At 47.7% G+C, this 22,107-nt stretch overlaps 1 protein-coding gene across 1 annotated transcript in view; it reads left to right on the top strand.

Moving 5' to 3' along the window:
• The window catches only part of LOC100490372 (octopamine receptor), a 64,601-nt gene extending 42,755 nt beyond the window's left edge, over positions 1 to 21,846 (top strand). Inside the window, exons 3-4 of the mRNA XM_002937281.5 lie at positions 13,668 to 13,844; positions 21,015 to 21,846. Of these exons, the coding sequence (XP_002937327.2) occupies positions 13,668 to 13,844; positions 21,015 to 21,720 (883 nt within the window). The 3' untranslated portion in view covers positions 21,721 to 21,846. The remainder of the gene's footprint in view (positions 1 to 13,667; positions 13,845 to 21,014) is intronic.
• The last annotated feature ends 261 nt before the right edge of the window (positions 21,847 to 22,107 follow it).

The following is a 22,107-nucleotide window of genomic DNA, read 5'->3' as shown; positions in this document are numbered from 1 at the left end:
TATGGGGGAATATTTTTGGAATGCTATATATAAAAAGGAGATTAGTCGCCCATACTAGCTGAGATTTAACCTCGGGCAATTCATCTCCCCATGGCCCTTAGCTGGGTCAGGTCACAGCTCAGATGGAACATTGGGTGCAAGTTGATATTCTGGATAAAGTTGAGTTGTTATTGAGTTAAATCCTAATAACGACTCAATAAGCAAAGTCTGACTTTCCCTTTCTCTATCCCAAGCCCACGCTGAGTTATCAGATGCTGATTAGAGCGCAGGGGAATTTGCTGAAGAGCAGATAAGTATAATTGCATGTGGCTGGCGTATAATGATAATGTCACAGTGTAAAGGAGCCACTGAAGTAACCCGACAAGAACATAATGAGGGAGCCGTGATTTGCACCATTGGGAAGCAGGAAAGTCTCGGTAAATGTAAGAGTAAAGGAAGCCATTTATCCACAGGGGGAAACAAAAACCCTCAAAGGAGAGAAGTTCCAGCGCCTATGAGCCAGAAATGTTCATTATACAGGGGCAGCTGGAGTAACCATGACCCGCGATACAGGGAGTTTGGGCACCTTCTCTCATTGGCTGGTTTTTATTGATCGATGAAGGATTCAGTGGCAGTTGGAAGGGAAAAACATATAAGAACAATAAAAGATGTGGGAATTCTACTGATTATATGGCTGGGTGCCCTATCACAGAGGTGCTGGGTGAGAGGGTATTCCCATGTATCAGAGGTGCTGGGTGAGAGGGTATTCCCATGTATCAGAGGTGCTGGGTGAGAGGGTATTCCCATGTATCAGAGGTGCTGGGTGAGAGGGGATTCCCATGTATCAGAGGTGCTGGGTGCAAGGGGATTCCCGTGTATCAGAGGTGCTGGGTGCAAGGGGATTCCCATGTATCAGAGGTGCTGGGTGCAAGGGGATTCCCGTGTATCAGAGGTGCTGGGTGCAAGGGGATTCCCGTGTATCAGAGGTGCTGGGTGCAAGGGGATTCCCATGTATCAGAGGTGCTGGGTGAGAGGGTATTCCCATGTATCAGAGGTGCTGGGTGCAAGGGGATTCCCGTGTATCAGAGGTGCTGGGTGCAAGGGGATTCCCGTGTATCAGAGGTGCTGGGTGAGAGGGTATTCCCATGTATCAGAGGTGCTGGGTGCAAGGGGATTCCCGTGTATCAGAGGTGCTGGGTGAGAGGGTATTCCCATGTATCAGAGGTGCTGGGTGAGAGGGTATTCCCGTGTATCAGAGGTGCTGGGTGCAAGGGGATTCCCGTGTATCAGAGGTGCTGGGTGCAAGGGGATTCCCGTGTATCAGAGGTGCTGGGTGCAAGGGGATTCCCATGTATCAGAGGTGCTGGGTGCAAGGGGATTCCCGTGTATCAGAGGTGCTGGGTGCAAGGGGATTCCCATGTATCAGAGGTGCTGGGTGCAAACTTGTCACAGTTTTGTCGCACAATTGATTACGAAAAAATTGTGGGTTTTTTTTGGTCTCTGTGCTCCAAAACAGAGCAGTAATAAATCAGTAATAAATCTAGGGCAGCGGGAAAAGTGCAGATTGTGCCCATTTTTTTGCACTTTGCAACCTCCCTGCACATAGTAAATGACCCCAATAGCCTTGACTGGGTCTTGCCCCTAGGCCCCCCACAGCCACTCCCACTGCTCACACACCCCCACCCGCTCACACACCCACTCACTCACACACCCCCACCCACTCACACCCCCCCACTCACTCACACCCCCCCACTCACTCACACACCCTCACTCACTCACACACCCTCACTCACTAACAAACCCCCACCCACTCACACACCCCCACCCACTCACACACCCTCACTCACACACCCTCACTCACTAATACACCCCCACCCACTCACACACCCACTCACTCACACACCCTCACTCACTAACACACCCCCACCCACTCACACACCCCCACTCACTCACACACCCTCACTCACTCACACACCCTCACTCACTAACAAACCCCCACCCACTCACACACCCCCACCCACTCACACACCCCCACTCACTCACACACCCTCACTCACTCACACACCCTCACTCACTAACAAACCCCCACCCACTCACACACCCCCACCCACTCACACACCCTCACTCACACACCCTCACTCACTCGCACACCCCCACCCACTCACACACCCCCACCCACTCACACACCCCCACACACCCTCACTCACACACCCCCACCCACTCACGCACCCCCCCACCCACCCACACACCCCCACTCACACACCCCCACCCACTCACACACCCACACCCACCCACACACCCCCACCCACTCACACACGCCCACTCACTCACACACCCCCACTCACTCACACACCCCCACCCACTCACACACCCCCACTCACTCACACAACCCCACCCGCTCACACACCTCACCTGCTCACACACCCCCACCCACTCACACACCCCTAAACACCCGCTCACGCACCCCCACCCACTCACACACCCCCACCCACACACCCCCACCCACTCACACACCCCCACTCACACACCCCCACTTACTCACACACCCCCACCCACTCACACATGCCTCTCCTCACTGATCTCTGGACTTGTCAGGAGATTCAGATAACTGTCAATCTCGTGCCCAGCCCCAGTTCAGATGTGGCAAAATGGTGGCACGCAACCCCCAGATTTTTGCCACCCTAGGGCCAGGACTTTGTGTCCTACCCACAAATCAGGGTGGCAAAACAGGAGCATGTATGGGGCAAATGGACAAAGTAATACACAAGTACTTGTGGAAGACAAAACTTTTTCTTCTTATTTATATATAAACTGTTACAGACAATTTGAAGTACATTCATCTGTTGGAATTTATAAAGCATTCTGCCTCTAACAGGAATTCTGCTGTTTATGTGAGATTGGGGAATATATTTTATACTCATTATCAGGGTTATTTTCTCTGCATCAGTCCCTTTATTTCTATACAAACCCGAGGCAGAAAATAGTTGTTCCGCAGCGACGCACCCAGCCTGCAGCTCGTCCCCTGGAGCCGGGGATACGGATCCCGAGTCACTCGCAGCATCTCTTGTTGCTAAAAAGGCCCCCGAAATGGAAATGTTTGTGGCCGCAGCAGGGGAGCGAGCTCAGTGGCACGGGGGGCTTTCATCACTGGGGGACAGGCTGTGTTTAAAAGATGAAAGATGATATGGAATTGATTAGAAATGCATCTCTTTCAGTGGGAAACGGCTTGAGATAAAGCAAAAGCTCCCTGTTGGGCAGAGTTTGGCGAGAAAGTTCCAAAGCGAAGCGCAAAGAGTGTGTTTAGAATAAGAAATGAAGGTCTGAATGTGTCGCACCCCGTAGGGCTCATGTAGGGCCCCAAGCGCAGCTGCATTCCCCGCACTTTCCCCGCGGTGAGTTGCACGTAAAACCATTTTCACAGAATGTACTTGTGAGCGATCTGCAATGTGCCCCTTAGTGACCGCAATGGCACGCAGCCAGACCCCCGGCAAAAAGTGCTTTTTGAATGAGCACTAACTTCATGTTGTGTTACAGATACACTAATTAGGGATGCACCGAATCCACTATTTTGGGATTTCACTTTGTGAACGATTTGGCAAATAACGATCTGAATCCACGTTTACGTGGCGAAAAGTCACATGATGTTAAGGATTCAGATTAGGTTTGGCCAGCACCATGGATTTGGCCAAATCCTGCCAAAGAAGGTTGAATCTTGGCCAAATCCCAAACCGAATCCCTAACACAAATAACCAGAGAGAGTCTGATGGCTATAAATGAATTTGTTCTTCAGCTGTTTCCATTGCAAGCTGGGATACTAAAAAGGTGAAATGTGCCTCAACATATTCAGGTGTTAGAAAGCCACCAAGTCTCCATCTTATTTTAAGTCCATTTCATCCAACTTCAATCCCATCCTATGAGGGGCAGCCTGCACCTTATTTTGTCACAGAACAGCTGTGTCATTCGGCTATTGTTTTGTCGCCCGGCTATTCTTTTGTCGCCCGCGGTTATTGTTTTGTCGCCCTGGCTATTGTTTTGTCGCCCGCGACTATTCTTTTGTCACCCGCGGCTATTATTTTGTCGTCCAGCTATTCTTTTGTCGCCCACGGCTATTGTTTTGTCGTTCGGCTATTGTTTTGTCGCCCAGCTATTGTTTTGTCGCCCGCAGCTATTGTTTTGTCGCCCCCGCGACTATTCTTTTGTCACCCGCGGCTATTCTTTTGTCGCCCAGCTATTCTTTTGTCGCCCGCAGCTATTGTTTTGTCGTTCGGCTATTGTTTTGTCGCCCGGCTATTGTTTTGTCGCCCGCGGCTATTGTTTTGTCGCCCGTGGCTATTGTTTTGTCACCCGCGGCTATTGTTTTGTCGCCCGTGGCTATTGTTTTGTCGCCCGTGGCTATTGTTTTGTCGCCCGTGGCTATTCTTTTGTCACCCACGACAATTTTTGAACGCTGCGAATCCATGCCTGGCGAAACATTTCGCCCATCACTAATACCCACAGATAAGTGAATAAACAGCTGTTCTATTCCATTAATCCTTTCAGTTTAGTATTTGCCTCTTACCGGAATCCATTGCCCATCACTTTCCTGCCCGCCCATCTCCCAGGAACACATTTTCATACTGTGACATTTCCTTCCCCAGCCCTTTAGCTGTAATCTTTACATGGGATTCCAAGCTGTAAGATATTGTGTCGCTCACACAGGTTCTTATTTTCTATAATAAGATCAGCGAATAACAAGCAGTTGTGTTCCATCAATTCATTTCCTCTCAGTTACCGGCTCTCTGACGTTCATTCCCTGAAACGCTTGCGCTCTGTGACCCCTTGGGAACTCACTACATTTTCTATTTTGTGACATTTCCATACCCGCTAGCGCTGCAAACGTCATAGGATTTCAGAATTGAAGACATTAAGCTGTTTTTTCCCCCAAATTCTGCGGCAAAATCAAAAACTGGTTTAGAACTAATATTGAGCAAATTTTTTTGCCAGGCATGGATTCGCAGCGAATTTCCACATTTCGCCATTGGCGAATTGTTTCACGAAACCTCCGTGAAAATTCGCAGCAGAAAAATTTGCCACACGTAAATAAATTTTGGCGCCCGTGAAATTGGTTGTGGTTGTGTCAAAATTGGACGCAGTCACAAAAAGAATATAACTGTCACAAAGGGGTGCATTAAAACCCGGTGGGCCCCTCCGATCAAGACTCAGTCCCTTAGACCCTCCACCACCTAAGGACGTGATGCTGAGTGGGGGTGGGGGGTCTGTACATTGAGAAGTCCGTGACTGAGGTAGGGGGGCCCCCGAGGTGTCACCCCGCCAGTACGACACTGGTGCCTGCTCCCTCACCACTCCATTGGATACTATTAGCATCCTTCATAGGCACTGAGTCAGCATTTACTCCAAATCATTTTCATAAAACTAGTCTTGCCATGATTGTATTACTTAGTGTGCCAGGGGACTAGTCAGTTTTACCAGTGGAACCAGCAGGGGATGCCCTTTATGAAGTTGCTCCCCAACCCCTTGGGTGTTGCTCTCAGTGCCCCCAAACCAGGGAGTTATTTTTGAATTCCTGACTTGGGGGCAAGTTTTGGTTGAATAAAAACAAGATTTCCTACCAAATAAAGCCCCTGTAAGCTGATAGGGTGCATAGAGGCTGCCTAATAGCCAATCACAGCCCTTATTTGGCTCCTCCATGAACTTTTATGGTGCTTGTGTTGCTCTCCAAGTCTTTTATATTTGACTGTGGCTCATGAGTAAGAAAGGTTGGGGATCCCGGGGTTAAAGTGTGTCCCTAACTCCGTGCCACCAGGCTTTGCATCCATAGGGGGGCGTTGCTATGATACTGGAGGCAGAGTTCCCCCCGGCGGGCACACATACACCTCACAAGTCTCCACAATTATTTAAACACCATTTCTTCTTAAAGCAGGAACATTAATTTTTGTACATGCCGGAGCTTAGTCTGTGACATGAAGCACATACAGACTGTACCTTGATCCTATCAGGCTTGACTACAAACCCTATGATATCTACTCCCTAAATCCTACAAAGAGGTTAAACCACACAACTATACTGGGGGGGGGGGCATTACATCCTCACGATAGCATTCAGTTATGGCTACCGATCATTGCAAATGGATTGGTGTAACTCGCGGCTTTAAGAGAAACCGTAAATGGAAAGTGGATTTATTTTGTCACCCCTGGCAGATATGCGGCTTCCGCTTGAAAAGGCTCAAAAATACAATTTGCTCTTTCCCTGCGCCTCCTCACATTAGGATTCAGCACCGAGCTCGGCTATTTTTCCCCAGGCCACCGGCGTTCAAGAGCACCTTGGCTCTCTGATCCAGTCATTTAATGTTCCTTTTATCTGATGCCAAAGACTCACACATATATAGTACCTTATAAATCCGTACACTTGTGCTATGGATCTATATCTCATATAGAATGCACAGACGCACCGCTCCCCGCGGCAACGCTTTAATCCTTTAGAATAAGCAATCGGAAAGCTGGGAGTAGAGTTATATTTAGTCTTGCCGGGAACCGGAGCGATGTAACAGAATGTATTCGCCGGGTCACTATAAATACACGGCACAGACACTGTTAGCCCCAGGTTATTTGTTTAGCAAAGCTACATTTAAGCTGGGTATATCTTTTGGGAACTGGGGGGCATTACTTATATATATATATATATATAGGAACAAACAGAGCACACCCTATAAAGGCTCAAACGCCCAGGGTGCTGGCAAAAATAATAATAGTATACAGACAGTGATCCACACACACCAGGACTTTGCAAAAAATGAAAAGTTTATTTGAAAAAAGGACCTTTTTTTTTTTTCAAATAAACTTTTCATTTTTTGCAAAGTCCTGGTGTGTGCGGCTCACTGTCTGTATACTATATATATATATATTAGGCTATTGTAATGGTTTAAGGCAGGGATCCCCAACCTTTCTTACTTGTGATCCACAATCAAATGTAAAAAGACTTGGAGAGCAACACAAGCACCATAAAAGTTCATGGAGGTGCCAAATAAGGGCTGTGATTGGCTATTAGGGGCCTCTATGCACCCTATCAGCTTACAGGGGCTTTATTTGGTAGGAAATCTTGTTTATATTCAACCAAAACTTGCCCCCAAGTAAGGAATTCAAAAATAACTCCCTGGTTTGGGGGCACTGAGAGCAACACCCAAGGGGTTGGGGGGCAACATGTTGCCCTGAGCCACTGGTTGGGGATCACTGGTTTAAGGGCTACCAAATATATACTCTTCCAGAACTGTCCCTACTACAATAGTCCCATGACATTTCCCACCACCTAAAGTTTTCAATTGACCACACTTTCACATAAAACCAGAAAAGGGATTGTCATTCTATAACATTCTAAAAGTTAACTTATAGGAGAACCACCCCTTCAACATGACAGAATGGGCCAGGGATTGGGCACTGCCATACAGCAGGCCCTGTGGTCTGTGTTTTCCCTCTTTACCAGGTCCCCCTGCAGTACAGGTATGGGACCCGTTATCCAGAATGCTCGGGACCTGGGGTTTTCCAGATAAAGGGTCTTTCCTAAATTCAGATCTCCTACCTTAAGTCTGCCAAAATTATTTAAACAGTAGATAAACCAATAAGGGGTAATTATATCTTAGTTGGGATCAAGTACAGGTACTGTTTTATTATTACAGAGAAAAGGGAATCATTTAACCATTAAATAAACCCAATAGGGCTGTTCTGCCCCCAATAAGGGGTAATTATATCTTAGTTGGGATCAAGTACAGGTACTGTTTTATTATTACAGAGAAAAGGGAATCATTTAACCATTAAATAAACCCAATAGGGCTGTTCTGCCCCCAATAAGGGGTAATTATATCTTAGTTGGGATCAAGTACAGGTACTGTTTTATTATTACAGAGAAAAGGGAATCATTTAACCATTAAATAAACCCAATAGGGCTGTTCTGCCCCCAATAAGGGGTAATTATATCTTAGCTGGGATCAAGTACAGGTACTGTTTTATTATTACAGAGAAAAGGGAATCATTTAACCATTAAATAAACCCAATAGGGCTGTTCTGCCCCCAATAAGGGGTAATTATATCTTAGTTGGGATCAAGTACAGGTACTGTTTTATTATTACATTTTTAAAAATGTGAATTATTTGATTAAAATGGAGTCTGTGGGAGATGACCTTTCCATAATTCAGAACTTTCTTGATTATGGGTTTCTGGATAAGGGGTCTGATACCTGTAGTGGGGTCTTCTGTATTTGTAGTAATTTCATTGTGTATCGGTCATTCAACTATAGATCCATGAATATCTAGGATGGCGAATAAGTTTATGTCATTATGTTAATTGACCTTCAAGCAGGCTTCCAGAAGTATCTAGCAGACCCAATAGAAATCTACCACAACTGTCCTTCGGCCTGAGCCTCCCTGGCGCTATAGTTCCTTTACCGAATGGCTGAAACTATTGCACCTTCTTTAGCTGCCCACTACACTGAAAGATTTGCCCGTTTGGCGAGGTCACCAAACAAGTGGATCTTGTGCCTCAACCCTTTCTCCTTGTAGAGTGTAAGCTCTTTTGGGCAGGGCCCTCTTCCCCTCTTGTATCGGTTATTGGTTGCTTTATATGTTACTCTGTATGTCCAATGTATGTAACCCACTTATTGTACAGCGCTGCGGAATATGTTGGCGCTTTATAAATAATTGTTAATAATAATAATAATCTTTTTTTGGATTGATCCAATTGTTTTACCCAAGGGCCAAATCACATTGACAGAGTGTAAGGGTGTAGGTTGTTGGGCCGGGGCCTGCATAAACAAGCAGATGTGCTCCTTGCACCAGTGAGACTTTTAAACCTCCGTGATCAACATGACGATTTTTGGCCATTGGTTGGGTGGGCCTGTCTGAAGGCCCAGGGTCGGACTGGGCCGCCAGGACACCAGGAAAAATCCCGATGGGCACCGGCGGCCCAGACCTGACCCTTCTGGCGCTCCCCCTGCCCGAGCGCTCCTGCCCCGCCACATTAAATTTACACACTCGGGGAAGGACGTTGGGTGGGGGGCCCTGCGAGGGGGGTTAGGGGGGCCTCTGGGGGGGGGAGGCTATGGGTGCGGGCCATATGGGCAGGCTATGGGCGCGGCCCCGGTGGGCCCTTCACCCCCCCCCAGTCCAACCCTGTGAAGGCCCCAGACCCAGTCTGTCGGCAGCTTTTATTGGCCCGTGTATGGCCGCCTTTAGATGCTAGGGAATTCAAAGCAAATGGAACATTTCATTTTCATTAAACAAGTATAAGTGCAGCAGTAACCGCGCTCGTATTGACAGATCCGTAACACATGTTCTATAAGTACACGTAACGCACAGAATGACCCTGTTTAACCCCTACATGAGACCTGAATGGGGAACATAATGGCTGCAGCTTAGCTCACAGCCTTTCCCAGGTTATATAATAAATATGTATAGGATTCTCAGCGGCAGCTCCGACTCCTCGTTCCCTGAGCAGAACAATGCAGCGCGGCTAATGCCTGACAGGGGCACTTGACTCCGTATGAGCAGAGATTTCATATTTATTGAAGCACATTCCGTGGCTCTTGCTCGGCTGTAAAATCGTTATTTCTTTTTGCCTTGGATGTTTGGATTTCCATATTTATTTAAAGCGACAGCCACGCCAAAACAAACAGCATTGCCGAAATATGGCTACGGGTGCTGGCTTCCCTACTGCTGGTGATTATGGATCTTGCCTCTCCAGGGGCAAATCTATAATAACTGACTGGGAATTTAAACTTTATTTTTTACCTTTTTTTTTTTTACAACTGTTCAATTGATGTTTAAAATTCCAGGCACAATCTCTTACAGGAAAGAGTCAGATACGGATCAGCAGAATGATTCCAAGCAGAGCAGGTGTCAATAGGCAGAATTCCATTATCTCAGTGTTACACATATATTGGGCACAGGCAGGTTGGTGATTTCATCCTATTAAACAAAAGAGAAGAAGTTTATATACCGCTATATATTGTCAGCAATGGATACTAATGGTGGCCATACACGTAAAGATCTGCTCGCCTGGCGAGGTCACCATCATGGGAGACTTCCCTTGGGCCGGGTTGGAGCTGCAGAGTGCCATTGAGCCCTATGGGAGACTTTCCTTGGGCCGGGTTAGAGCTGCAGAGTGCCATTGAGCCCTATGGGAGACTTTCCTTGGGCCGGGTTGGAGCTGCAGAGTGCCATTGAACCCTATGGGAGACTTTCCTTGGGCCGGGTTGGAGCCGCAGAGTGCCATTGAGCCCTATGGGAGACTTCCCTTGGGCCGGGTTGGAGCTGCAGAGTGCCATTGAGCCCTATGGGAGACTTTCCTTGGGCCGGGTTGGAGCTGCAGAGTGCCATTGAGCCCTATGGGAGACTTTCCTTGGGCCAGGTTGGAGCTGCAGAGTGCCATTGAGCCCTATGGGAGACTTTCCTTGTGCCGGGTTGGAGCTGCAGAGTGCCATTGAGCCCTATGGGAGGCTTTCCTTGGGCCGGGTTGGAGCTGCAGAGTGCCATTGAGCCCTATGGGAGACTTTCCTTGGGCCGGGTTGGAGCTGCAGAGTGCCATTGAGCCCTATGGGAGACTTTCCTTGGGCCGGGTTGGAGCTGCAGAGTGCCATTGAGCCCTATGGGAGGCTTTCCTTGGGCCGGGTTGGAGCTGCAGGGTGCCATTGAGCCCTATGGGAGGCTTTCCTTGGGCCGGGTTGGAGCTGCAGAGTGCCATTGAGCCCTATGGGAGACTTTCCTTGGGCCGGGTTGGAGCTGCAGAGTGCCATTGAGCCCTATGGGAGACTTTCCTTGGGCCGGGTTGGAGCTGCAGAGTGCCATTGAGCCCTATGGGAGACTTTCCTTGGGCCGGGTTGGAGCTGCAGAGTGCCATTGAGCCCTATGGGAGACTTTCCTTGGGCCGGGTTGGAGCTGCAGAGTGCCATTGAGCCCTATGGGAGGCTTTCCTTGGGCCGGGCTGGAGCTGCAGAGTGCCATTGAGCCCTATGGGAGACTTTCCTTGGGCCGGGTTGGAGCTGCAGAGTGCCATTGAGCCCTATGGGAATCAGTCCCTATGTGTCCTTTTTAATTGGCACATTGAATGTGGGAATTCAGAATAAATCTGGGTATAATAATGGCAGTTACAGGGTACCAGCTGCCCGATAGCTGCCTGACAGAGGAGATCAGAACACGGCCAGGCCACTAGAACAGAGACTCTGCTACAAAAAGGCCACTTCCATAGGATGCTTAAACCGTGTAATTGTAGGCATTTCTGTTATCAGTGCGAATACTGGAAGCCGGCAATAAAACTGATGCGCTACAAATAAACAACAAGCAAAAAGGTCTGGGGCAGGAAATTATGGATCAGTGCGAGTGAAACTGATAACATGGGACATCTGTCAGGAGATCTGATAAGATGCCATTCAGGGAATACGGCATAATAAATTCCATATACACGCTGCCCGTGCCAGATCTGTAGCTTCCGTTAAAAAGCAATTCATGAGTCAGATCAGGACAATGCAGGAGAGATATACGGCCGGAGCGTTTGGCACCGTTCCACACACTGGTACATAAAGTAGGGGACGAGGGCTGGGGACGCTGGCGCAGTGACAGGAGGTGGCTAGAGAATCAACGGATTGGCACTAAAATTTGGATTTCAGTAGCACCGGGATTAGTACTTGAGTGTATATACAGGGTATATATATATATCTCACCAAAACTACTGCGCACTCCATTAATGTCCACTTCAATTTAAAAAATACATCACATCGACGTTTCGGTCCTGGTCTGGGACCTTAATCAAGATGTTACACACAATATATATATATATATAAAGCGGGTAATGTGCATAAACCACTGTAAAAGAATGATCCATATAATACAGTGCTCAGGGTCGGACTGGGGGGTGCAGGACCCCCACTGCGCCCCCCTAACTCCCCCGCAGCCTGCCCGATATCCTCCCCTGAGTGCACATAAGTGAAGCGCGTCATGGGAGGGCACCGGGAGCGGTAACAGGGATCGGGTCTCGGCCGCTGGGGCCCACTGGGTTTTTCCCCGGTATCCGGGAGAGTAAGTAAAAGGTAGTTTAGCTTTCAACTTAAGGTTTCCTTACTGTAAGGGCAGCATTTAATGGAGAGCTAAGCCCTTAAAACAAATATGGCTAGGAATAATCTATTCTATATACAGAACATAGAGTACCAGCCCTGAGGTTCAGCAGCGCTTTAACAGTAATGATCCAACATCCCCAAACGAGCGTATTTTCCCACTTTGCAGGGGGCAATATCCCCGCCGCAACAACATTTTTAAATTTGGCTCCCATACGGAGCAGTCGGGACCTCTCCCCACTGCTCCATATTGGAGTTTAAAGGTGCGCACTCGCGGCGGAGGGGGGGGGTCGCACGTTCGCGCATGGGTGGAGGGAGGGGCGACCAATAGGGGTGGCCTTGGGGTGCCCAGAAGACAAATCCGGCCCTGTTTATGCAACCAGAGTGGGGCCACCTAGCCTTTTCCACCCCCACCTTTTTCTTATCCTTTTACCCTCACTATCACTAGGTTCTTGGTTTTGGAATCAAGATGTGTTCAAAGGAGTTTGTGTTGCTAGTGTATTTTTGTTTGTTTTTCTCTCAATGAATTTGGAGGCATGGTCAGATTGGGCCCCGGCAGCCCAGATCCGACCCTTGCCGGCGCTCCCCCTGCCCGACCGTTTAACTTAGTCGAGCTCAGGGGAGGACATCAGGTGGGGGACCCTGCGGATGGAGTTGTGGGGGACCCTGCGGGGGGTTAGGGGGGCCGCTTGGGCGGGAGCCCTGGTAAGCCCTGCACCCCCCAGTCTGACCCTGTTTGGACGGTATGGCTAGTATATTAGGGCCCTCACTCAAAGATGGGGATGTGTGTCCATTAGGCTCTGTCCCACCCCTGTCACTGCAGTCCAGGGGCAAGTTCTGGCTTTGGAAAGTGTGAAGTGGGGTCTGAAGACCCTTGCCATAGTTAATGGGCGATTTTTTTACCAAACCATTACAGCCATTGGAGTCCATGGGCGTTTCTCGGCGAAAAATGTTGCTCATCACTAAAGACTGCAGGTCTTCGACATGGGCTCTCAGGGATATTTTGGTGCTTCACCTTTATAATGTTGCGCCACTTGTCTTAGCTTACGCCGTGGTGATGAGACAATAGAAACCTCTGGCTTAGGAGAAGAATAAAAAGACAAAGAACAATAAGACTGTGTGAGCATCCAGCGATCTATTTACTGGCCGTGAATCAGAGGGAGAATCAATACTGTAAATAACCGTAACAATGTGAAAGAAGTGGGCAGCCTGTGCGCTCTAATTGGCCTTTTGCTGCCGTCAGCTCCAATCCATAACCATTAGCAGATAAACAGGGAGACGGTGTTACAGAACAGAAGGAAGAATGGCAGAAAGGAATTTACCTCCTACTTATTCCCAAAGGATGTGAATGTGGGCGCTATTCATTAAACTCTAACATTTCTCAGTATTTTCTTTTTAAAAATACAAATAAACTCATTTTGGAATTGTTGGATTTCGGATTTTGAGCCGTTTTGTTGCATTGTAAAAAACGACTTCGGAAAAAAAGAAATCCAAGCATTAGCAAATGGGCCCCTTAGTGCGTGTAACCCAATAGGGTATGTTTGCTGCCGTACGCTGCGCTCCCCACTAAAGCTTTATCATAACTTGCTTTTCAGCATCATTTACGAAGTGACGGGAATGTGGCTCTTTGGCAAACAGTTCTGCAAGGTGTGGATTTCCTTCGATGTGATGTTCTGCACGGCTTCCATCGTCACCCTGTGCTTCATCAGCCTGGACAGGTACTGCTCCGTTGTCACCCCCTATCATTATTCCAAGAGGATGTCACGCCGCAGGTGAGTTTGCCGGAACCATTTCCAAACATATACAGTAATGTCAAGTGCTTTATGTTACAGAATGTGTTAAAGAGCCCCACACAGCACAGAAACCCCTAATATCCCTATCCCTGTAATCTGTTCCTTCAAACTGTAGGAATAAATACCATTTGATATGCTGAAATCCAGCTGCAAAACAGTTTTTCCATTTCTGCATCATTTGAAATCCTGGCAGGGGAGGAGGGACTAAAACATTGATGTTACAAATTGCAACAACTTCTCCACAGCTTACAGACAGCATGCAGGAACTACATAACCCACAATGCATTGCACTGTGATGTTCCTTTCCTTATTGACATCACGTGTGCAGGGAATTGTGGGATTGGGAGGAGGCAGGCTGAGGACAGGCGACTACTGTTACATTTTATTTGAGTCACAAAGTAGCCAGCCAGATCAGCAAGGGAACAGGGGGCGGGGCTTAAGGAACTGTTCCAGACCATATTATTACATTAAAAATCATGAAAAGGCTGCATAAGAGCCAATGAAATAACAGGGACAAAGTTTTCTCCTGTTGAAGTAAGTAATAGTAACCAATCAGCATGTAACATTAAACATACAGGTAGATTTAAGCTGCCAATTCAGGTTCTTCAGACCAATTGGGCAGCTTATCAGCCTGTGTATGGGGCCCTCTGACAGACCTACCCAACCAATATATGGGCAAAAATTGACCAGATTTTGATTGGGCAGGTTTGATTTTTCTGTCAGATCGAGGACCACATCAGTGAGCCTCCATGGTTTGTTGTCCATCAAATATATATATTGGGGGAAAGATCTGCTCGTTTGGGGACCTCGCCAAACTCTGCTATTTCATCTGAATGTGGATATTCCCTGACTTGGTTTCCCAACATCATTTTGGGTCTTGGCATTGCCTTGAAAATGTACGAAAAAGCAGCCATGAAGTTTCTTTGCTGATGTTCTCCTGTAACAGTGATGCTGGGTACAAGTTCCACCCTAGCATTTTACCCAATAGCTGCTTGCCTGGATCAACATATGTACAAACCCTTTGCAAATTTTGATAGGAATTTCCATATTTATAGTTAATACACTGATGATAGCATGGCTCAGAGCTCTGTAGTTCCACTATACACAGTGTTGTATGCAATTATGAGAGAGGAATTACACATTGTCAACTGAGAAGCTCATAAATAAGCCCCCTTTATTCTTCCACTAACTACTCTTCTGAAGGCCAGTTAGGGGGGTTTTGGGGTGAGTGCTTATTTGTGCCCTGGGTACCCCTGGAACTATAGCAGGGTGACTGTTACCCCAATGTTTCTATATATCTGTAACCTTGTTATGGGCTAAGGGGGCCCAGCCTGAAGGCCAGTTAGGGGGGATTTGGGGTGAGTGCTTATTTGTGCCCTGGGTACCCCTGGAACTATAGCAGGGTGACTGTTACCCCAATGTTTCTATATATCTGTAACCTTGTTATGGGCTAAGGGGGCCCAGCCTGAAGGCCAGTTAGGGGGGTTTTGGGGTGAGTGCTTATTTGTGCCCTGGGTACCCCTGGAACTATAGCAGGGTGACTGTTACCCCAATGTTTCTATATATCTGTAACCTTGTTATGGGCTAAGGGGGCCCAGCCTGAAGGCCAGTTAGGGGGGATTTGGGGTGAGTGCTTATTTGTGCCCTGGGTACCCCTGGAACTATAGCAGGGTGACTGTTACCCCAATGTTTCTATATATCTGTAACCCTGTTATGGGCTAAGGGGGCCCAGCCTGAAGGCCAGTTAGGGGGGATTTGGGGTGAGTGCTTATTTGTGCCCTGGGTACCCCTGGAACTATAGCGGGGTGACTGTTACCCCAATGTTTCTATATATCTGTAACCTTGTTATGGGCTAAGGGGGCCCAGCCTGAAGGCCAGTTAGGGGGGGATTTGGGGTGAGTGCTTATTTGTGCCCTGGGTACCCCTGGAACTATAGCAGGGTGACTGTTACCCCAATGTTTCTATATATCTGTAACCTTGTTATGGGCTAAGGGGGCCCAGCCTGAAGGCCAGTTAGGGGGGATTTGGGGTGAGTGCTTATTTGTGCCCTGGGTACCCCTGGAACTATAGCAGGGTGACTGTTACCCCAATGTTTCTATATATCTGTAACCTTGTTATGGGCTAAGGGGGCCCAGCCTGAAGGCCAGTTAGGGGGGATTTGGGGTGAGTGCTTATTTGTGCCCTGGGTACCCCTGGAACTATAGCAGGGTGACTGTTACCCCAATGTTTCTATATATCTGTAACCCTGTTATGGGCTAAGGGGGCCCAGCCTGAAGGCCAGTTAGGGGGGGATTTGGGGTGAGTGCTTATTTGTGCCCTGGGTACCCCTGGAACTATAGCGGGGTGACTGTTACCCCAATGTTTCTATATATCTGTAACCTTGTTATGGGCTAAGGGGGCCCAGCCTGAAGGCCAGTTAGGGGGGATTTGGGGTGAGTGCTTATTTGTGCCCTGGGTACCCCTGGAACTATAGCAAGGTGACTGTTACCCCAATGTTTCTATATATCTGTAACCTTGTTATGGGCTAAGGGGGCCCAGCCTGAAGGCCAGTTAGGGGGGGATTTGGGGTGAGTGCTTATTTGTGCCCTGGGTACCCCTGGAACTATAGCAAGGTGACTGTTACCCCAATGTTTCTATATATCTGTAACCTTGTTATGGGCTAAGGGGGCCCAGCCTGAAGGCCAGTTAGGGGGGGATTTGGGGTGAGTGCTTATTTGTGCCCTGGGTACCCCTGGAACTATAGCAGGGTGACTGTTACCCCAATGTTTCTATATATCTGTAACCTTGTTATGGGCTAAGGGGGCCCAGCCTGAAGGCCAGTTAGGGGGGGATTTGGGGTGAGTGCTTATTTGTGCCCTGGGTACCCCTGGAACTATAGCAGGGTGACTGTTACCCCAATGTTTCTATATATCTGTAACCTTGTTATGGGCTAAGGGGGCCCAGCCTGAAGGCCAGTTAGGGGGGGATTTGGGGTGAGTGCTTATTTGTGCCCTGGGTACCCCTGGAACTATAGCAGGGTGACTGTTACCCCAATGTTTCTATATATCTGTAACCTTGTTATGGGCTAAGGGGGCCCAGCCTGAAGGCCAGTTAGGGGGGATTTGGGGTGAGTGCTTATTTGTGCCCTGGGTACCCCTGGAACTATAGCAGGGTGACTGTTACCCCAATGTTTCTATATATCTGTAACCCTGTTATGGGCTAAGGGGGCCCAGCCTGAAGGCCAGTTAGGGGGGGATTTGGGGTGAGTGCTTATTTGTGCCCTGGGTACCCCTGGAACTATAGCGGGGTGACTGTTACCCCAATGTTTCTATATATCTGTAACCTTGTTATGGGCTAAGGGGGCCCAGCCTGAAGGCCAGTTAGGGGGGGATTTGGGGTGAGTGCTTATTTGTGCCCTGGGTACCCCTGGAACTATAGCAAGGTGACTGTTACCCCAATGTTTCTATATATCTGTAACCTTGTTATGGGCTAAGGGGGCCCAGTCTGAAGGCCAGTTAGGGGGGGATTTGGGGTGAGTGCTTATTTGTGCCCTGGGTACCCCTGGAACTATAGCAGGGTGACTGTTACCCCAATGTTTCTATATATCTGTAACCTTGTTATGGGCTAAGGGACGACCCAACTAATGGTTGAATCTCCAAGGGGGCTTGAATTAAAAATAAAGTCTGACAGTCACTTGTACAAGACTTCCCATCCATTGATGCTATCCATTTAAAGGAAAAAGAAAGTCAAAGTCACTTGGGGGTGCCAAAATGTTAGGCACCCCCAAGTGACTTTGACCACCTACCTTTTACCCCGGGCTGGTGCCCCTGTGAGGAGAGAACAGCACCAGCCCGGGGTAGCTGCCGTCGCTTACTTCTTCCTGACTCGCTGCGCGCGCAGTAGAGTGAATAGTGGAACTTAAACATTAAAGTCGGCTTTTCACTCTACCGCGCATGCGCCTGGCATTTCAGCAACGGAAGCCGGAAGAAGGAAGCGATCCGCTCCAGGTACCCCGGGCTGGTGCTGTTTTCTCCTAACAGGGGCACCAGCCCGGGGTACGAGGTAAGCGGTTAAAGTCACTTGGGGGTGCCTAACATTTTGGCACCCCCAAGTGATTTTGCCTTTCGTTTTCCTTTAAATGTTACCCTTGCAACTGGTCCATAGGGAGTCCATGGTGTCTGATCCAGTGATCCCCAAACGCCCCTTTTGATGTTGCTCCCAATGGCCAAGTAGGAGCCATTTTTAAATTTCTGGCTTGGAGACAAGTTTTGGAAACCCAGAGACACAGTTTTACGCCAATCAGAGCCTCCTGCAGGCCAGCAGTCACATGGGGCTACCAAATAGCCAATCACAGCCCTTATTTACCATCCCCAAAGAACTTTTTCCATGCTTGTGTGGCTCCCCAACACTTTTTACATCATGAGTAAAAAAAGGTTGGGGGATACCTGGTCTAATGCAACAGGTACAGCCTCAGACATTATTAACAACATATTTTCATGAATTACAGCTCAATCCCAGCCTCTTCCTTTACAAGCAATGGTTTTATTGGATTTCAGGCTGATGGGTCAGTAACCAATCTGTAAGCACATAAGTGGCTCTATATACCAGTAGCATAGCACGGGCCCAGTGTGAACAGTCCCTCCTCCTCCGCACTCCTCCCGAGCCCGTTGTTACCTGGCTAGGTGTGAGGGGGGACTACCAAACAGCAGACCCTGCAGTCTGTGCCCCCCAGTCCCCGAGGCCCCCGGCCATTGCTATGCACTGACTGTGCCATTCTTTAGCAACAAAATCAGCTGCCAAACCGGCTGTCAAACCAGTCCTCATATTTCAGTGCTACCTGACAAATCCAGAACTTTTGTGAGTTCTTATATAAGATCAAGCCTAATCTCTATGGAATAACAGGCAGACTGGAGACAAGAGACATGATTTCCGCTCTTGAGTTCCTATTCTCCCCTATTGCTGAGGGAATTGTTCCGCTCGCAGTTGAAGACGCTCAGAACTGAAGTAGAGCTTTAAGGATAAACCTGAGAATATTTCCCAGACTCAATAATAAAATATGTTCTGCACCCTTTAGAATGATTTTTTTTGTTCAATGCGCTTTAATAAAACAACGTTTTTTAAAAAAAAATGAATATTTAACATTCAAAATCCTAAAGGGAAACTTGTGCACTCAGTCAGAAAAATGTAAATGGCTGAAAGGTCTGAAGCTGAAGCAATCAGAGAACTGTCACATGTTCCACAATATTTGTTTTAATCGCCTGAGAGTGTGGATATTTCTATTGTATTTGATCATTTTCACTTCACAGTTGCATTTTCTGAAGTTATTCACACATATTGGAACTGTCGGCACATACTGCGCCCATTCCCAAACATGAGCATTCCGCCTTTATTCAAGACGAGTTTCCCGTTGCCAGAGTGATCGTTTCCAGGGGTGCCCTGGCAATAGGGGTGGGATGTTTGGTTTCAGACCTAGATATCACGACAAAGGTGATAAACTCTCTTTACATGAACCGTCAAGAGTTTTACAAGATCTGTCATTTGGGATAAGTTAAGAATGAGAGACCTTATGTGGGCTAGGAATGATAGGTGGACATTTCTCATGGCTGGAGGTACAAAGCAAAAGTATAGACCTATTTCTCATAGGCTGGAGGTGACTTGAGTTTATAATCAGTGTCAGACTGGCCCACCAGGATACCAGGAAAACTCCCGGGGGGCCCAGGTGTCAGTGGGCCATTTTGCTTCTATCTATTGAGCCTATTTCATGGTCATTCCCTATTTCTGTATGGGAACAAGGAAGCTTTATAGATAGAAGAATAGATTATAGTATGTAGAGAAAAGAGACTAGGATAAATGAGAGTTTGAGGGACGAGAGGAGGAATGTAAGTTCTGAGAGTGGGCCAGCGGTCTCTGGTGGGCCCCTGCCATCTCAGTCCGACACTGTTTATAATGGCCTATAATCTTCATGGTTGAAACGTGGAAAGGATCCCATTGGACTCATGTGTTAGATGTCCAACACTGACAACAGACAACCAATGGAAACAGTGTTGGACTGGGCCTACCAGAAACTTCTCCATAAGGATTCCCACCCCTACCACCGTTACCCCCCTCATTATGAACCAACCCCCTCCCCATGCATACCTTCCCACCCTCGCAACATACCTCTGACCCCAGGCAATGCTGGTCTCTGTAACCATCCACCACTTCTCCCATCCCACAGATGCTGGGTGGGCAGGATCTGCATCTTCTGCACATGAAATACATTATATCAGGGATCCCCAACCTTTGTTACACATGAGCCACACTCAAATATAAAAAGTGTTGGGGAGCAACACAAGCATGAAAAATGGTGCCAAATAAGGGCTGTGATTGGCTATAGGTAGCCCCTGTGTGGACTGGCAGCCTACAGAAGGCTCTGTTTGGCAGTAGAACTGGTTTTTATTCAACCAACACTTGCCTTCAATCCAGGAATTAAAAAAAAAAAGCAGCTGCTTTGAGGCCACTGGGAGCAACACCCAAGGGGTTGGGGAGCAACATGTTGCCCCGGAGCCACTGGTTGGGGATCACTGCGTTATATACTATATATTCACACTTCAAAAAAACATGCTGAGTGGCCCAGGTGAGGTGGATCCCACTAGGGCTAAGGCCACCGGGATCTCTCCCAGTGTCCCTGCAGCCCAGTCTGACCCTGAAATGAGAGAGGAAGAGCTTTAACTGATACTCTCTCATCCGGCTACAGTCTCACTAGATCCATAAGTTATAAATGGACCTGCTTTCCATAATGGGCAATGTACAGATTCGCTGGAAAGTAGAGGGACTTTAAGTTCCAGAGCTCATCCTAACACAGTGGAACAAGGTGCGGGAGGGGTTACACTATAGTGTGAGTTCAGGAGGGTGGGGAACTCACCTCTGCAAACAGAGACGGACTGTCATGGACTGTGGAACCAGGTATTTATATATAGTATAAAGTATTTTGTGTACAGAATATACAGAATCCATTTATGTAGGTTATTCTACAGATAAGGACAGTGATGAATAGCCCGACAGAAAGATACTGCTATTGCTCTTATTTTACGTGCTAAACAGGGCCATTAGATGCACAGACCTATGAGAACTTGCCCTGATACATATCGGATCTTTTCCAATGACACATTATTTCTGCTTTATCCACAGATGTATCATTATGACAGTGACTATATGGGTTTACTCCTCGCTGATCTCCTTTCTGCCCGTCATGCAAGGATGGAATGAAATACCCGGCGTTGATACTGACAATGGGAAGCAATGTATCTTCGTCACCAACTGGACCTTTGCCATTGTGGCCTCCTCCTTGGCATTTTACATCCCCTTCATCATCATGTGCAGCATGTACTTCTTCATTTACCGGGCGTCTCGGCTGAAAGCCACTCGGATTGTGTCCCAGACGCTGGATTTGCATTACCACCCAAACAGTAAACGGCAGAACAACCTGCAACTGGAGAACAAAGCCACCAGGACCATGGGCATAATAATATCGGTGTTTGTCATGTGCTGGCTCCCGTACTTTGTGCTCAACGTTCTGATAGCCGCAAAGGGCACCGATTCCACCAGCAGAGTCTTGGTGAACGCTTTCAAGTTCATCACCTGGTTGGGGTATTGCAATTCCACCATCAATCCCATGTTATATGCCTTTCTAAATCGGGACTTCCAAAGGGCTTTGAAGAAATTGCTGATCTGCAGGCGCTGGAGGTCCCAGGTGGACATAGGAGATGACATGGTCTCCATCGTGACATTTTCTAAGACAGCTCAAGATCCAGAATATAACATCAAAATGCCAATCAGCAACTGTGTGCTTAAGAACAAACCAGCAATGAAATGCAACCCTACAACCCACTACTAATCAATAACACAAACACCCTATAGAGCACATACTCACCTATAGTTACCTTTCTGTATCAGCTGAAGGTATCGCACAACTGCTCTACTGATTCACACTAAACACAACTAAATCTCATATTTGAACCTTCTTCTAGTCAACTGATAAGTATTTTATCATTACTAAAGTGTTTACATGTTGCGGTTCCCTCCACACGGAGATCAGACGTGGAACCCAAGACACAAGAATGATCATTTACAGATGGAACTGCAGTGCGCAAACAGGAAGTTTGGAAGCCCTTTTTTTACCCATAAGGCATCATTTTCCCCATAATTCAACTGTGACTGCATCCAGTGCAATTGCTCCTGATGCATCAAATAGGAGCGACTAGAGATAGTGTTCAGACTCAGA

This window comes from Xenopus tropicalis, chromosome 1 (assembly GCF_000004195.4).
Source record: "Xenopus tropicalis strain Nigerian chromosome 1, UCB_Xtro_10.0, whole genome shotgun sequence".
Taxonomy (NCBI): Eukaryota; Metazoa; Chordata; class Amphibia; order Anura; family Pipidae; genus Xenopus; species Xenopus tropicalis.
Note: the sequence above shows the minus strand (reverse complement) of the source record. Positions and strands in the feature narration are given on the sequence as shown.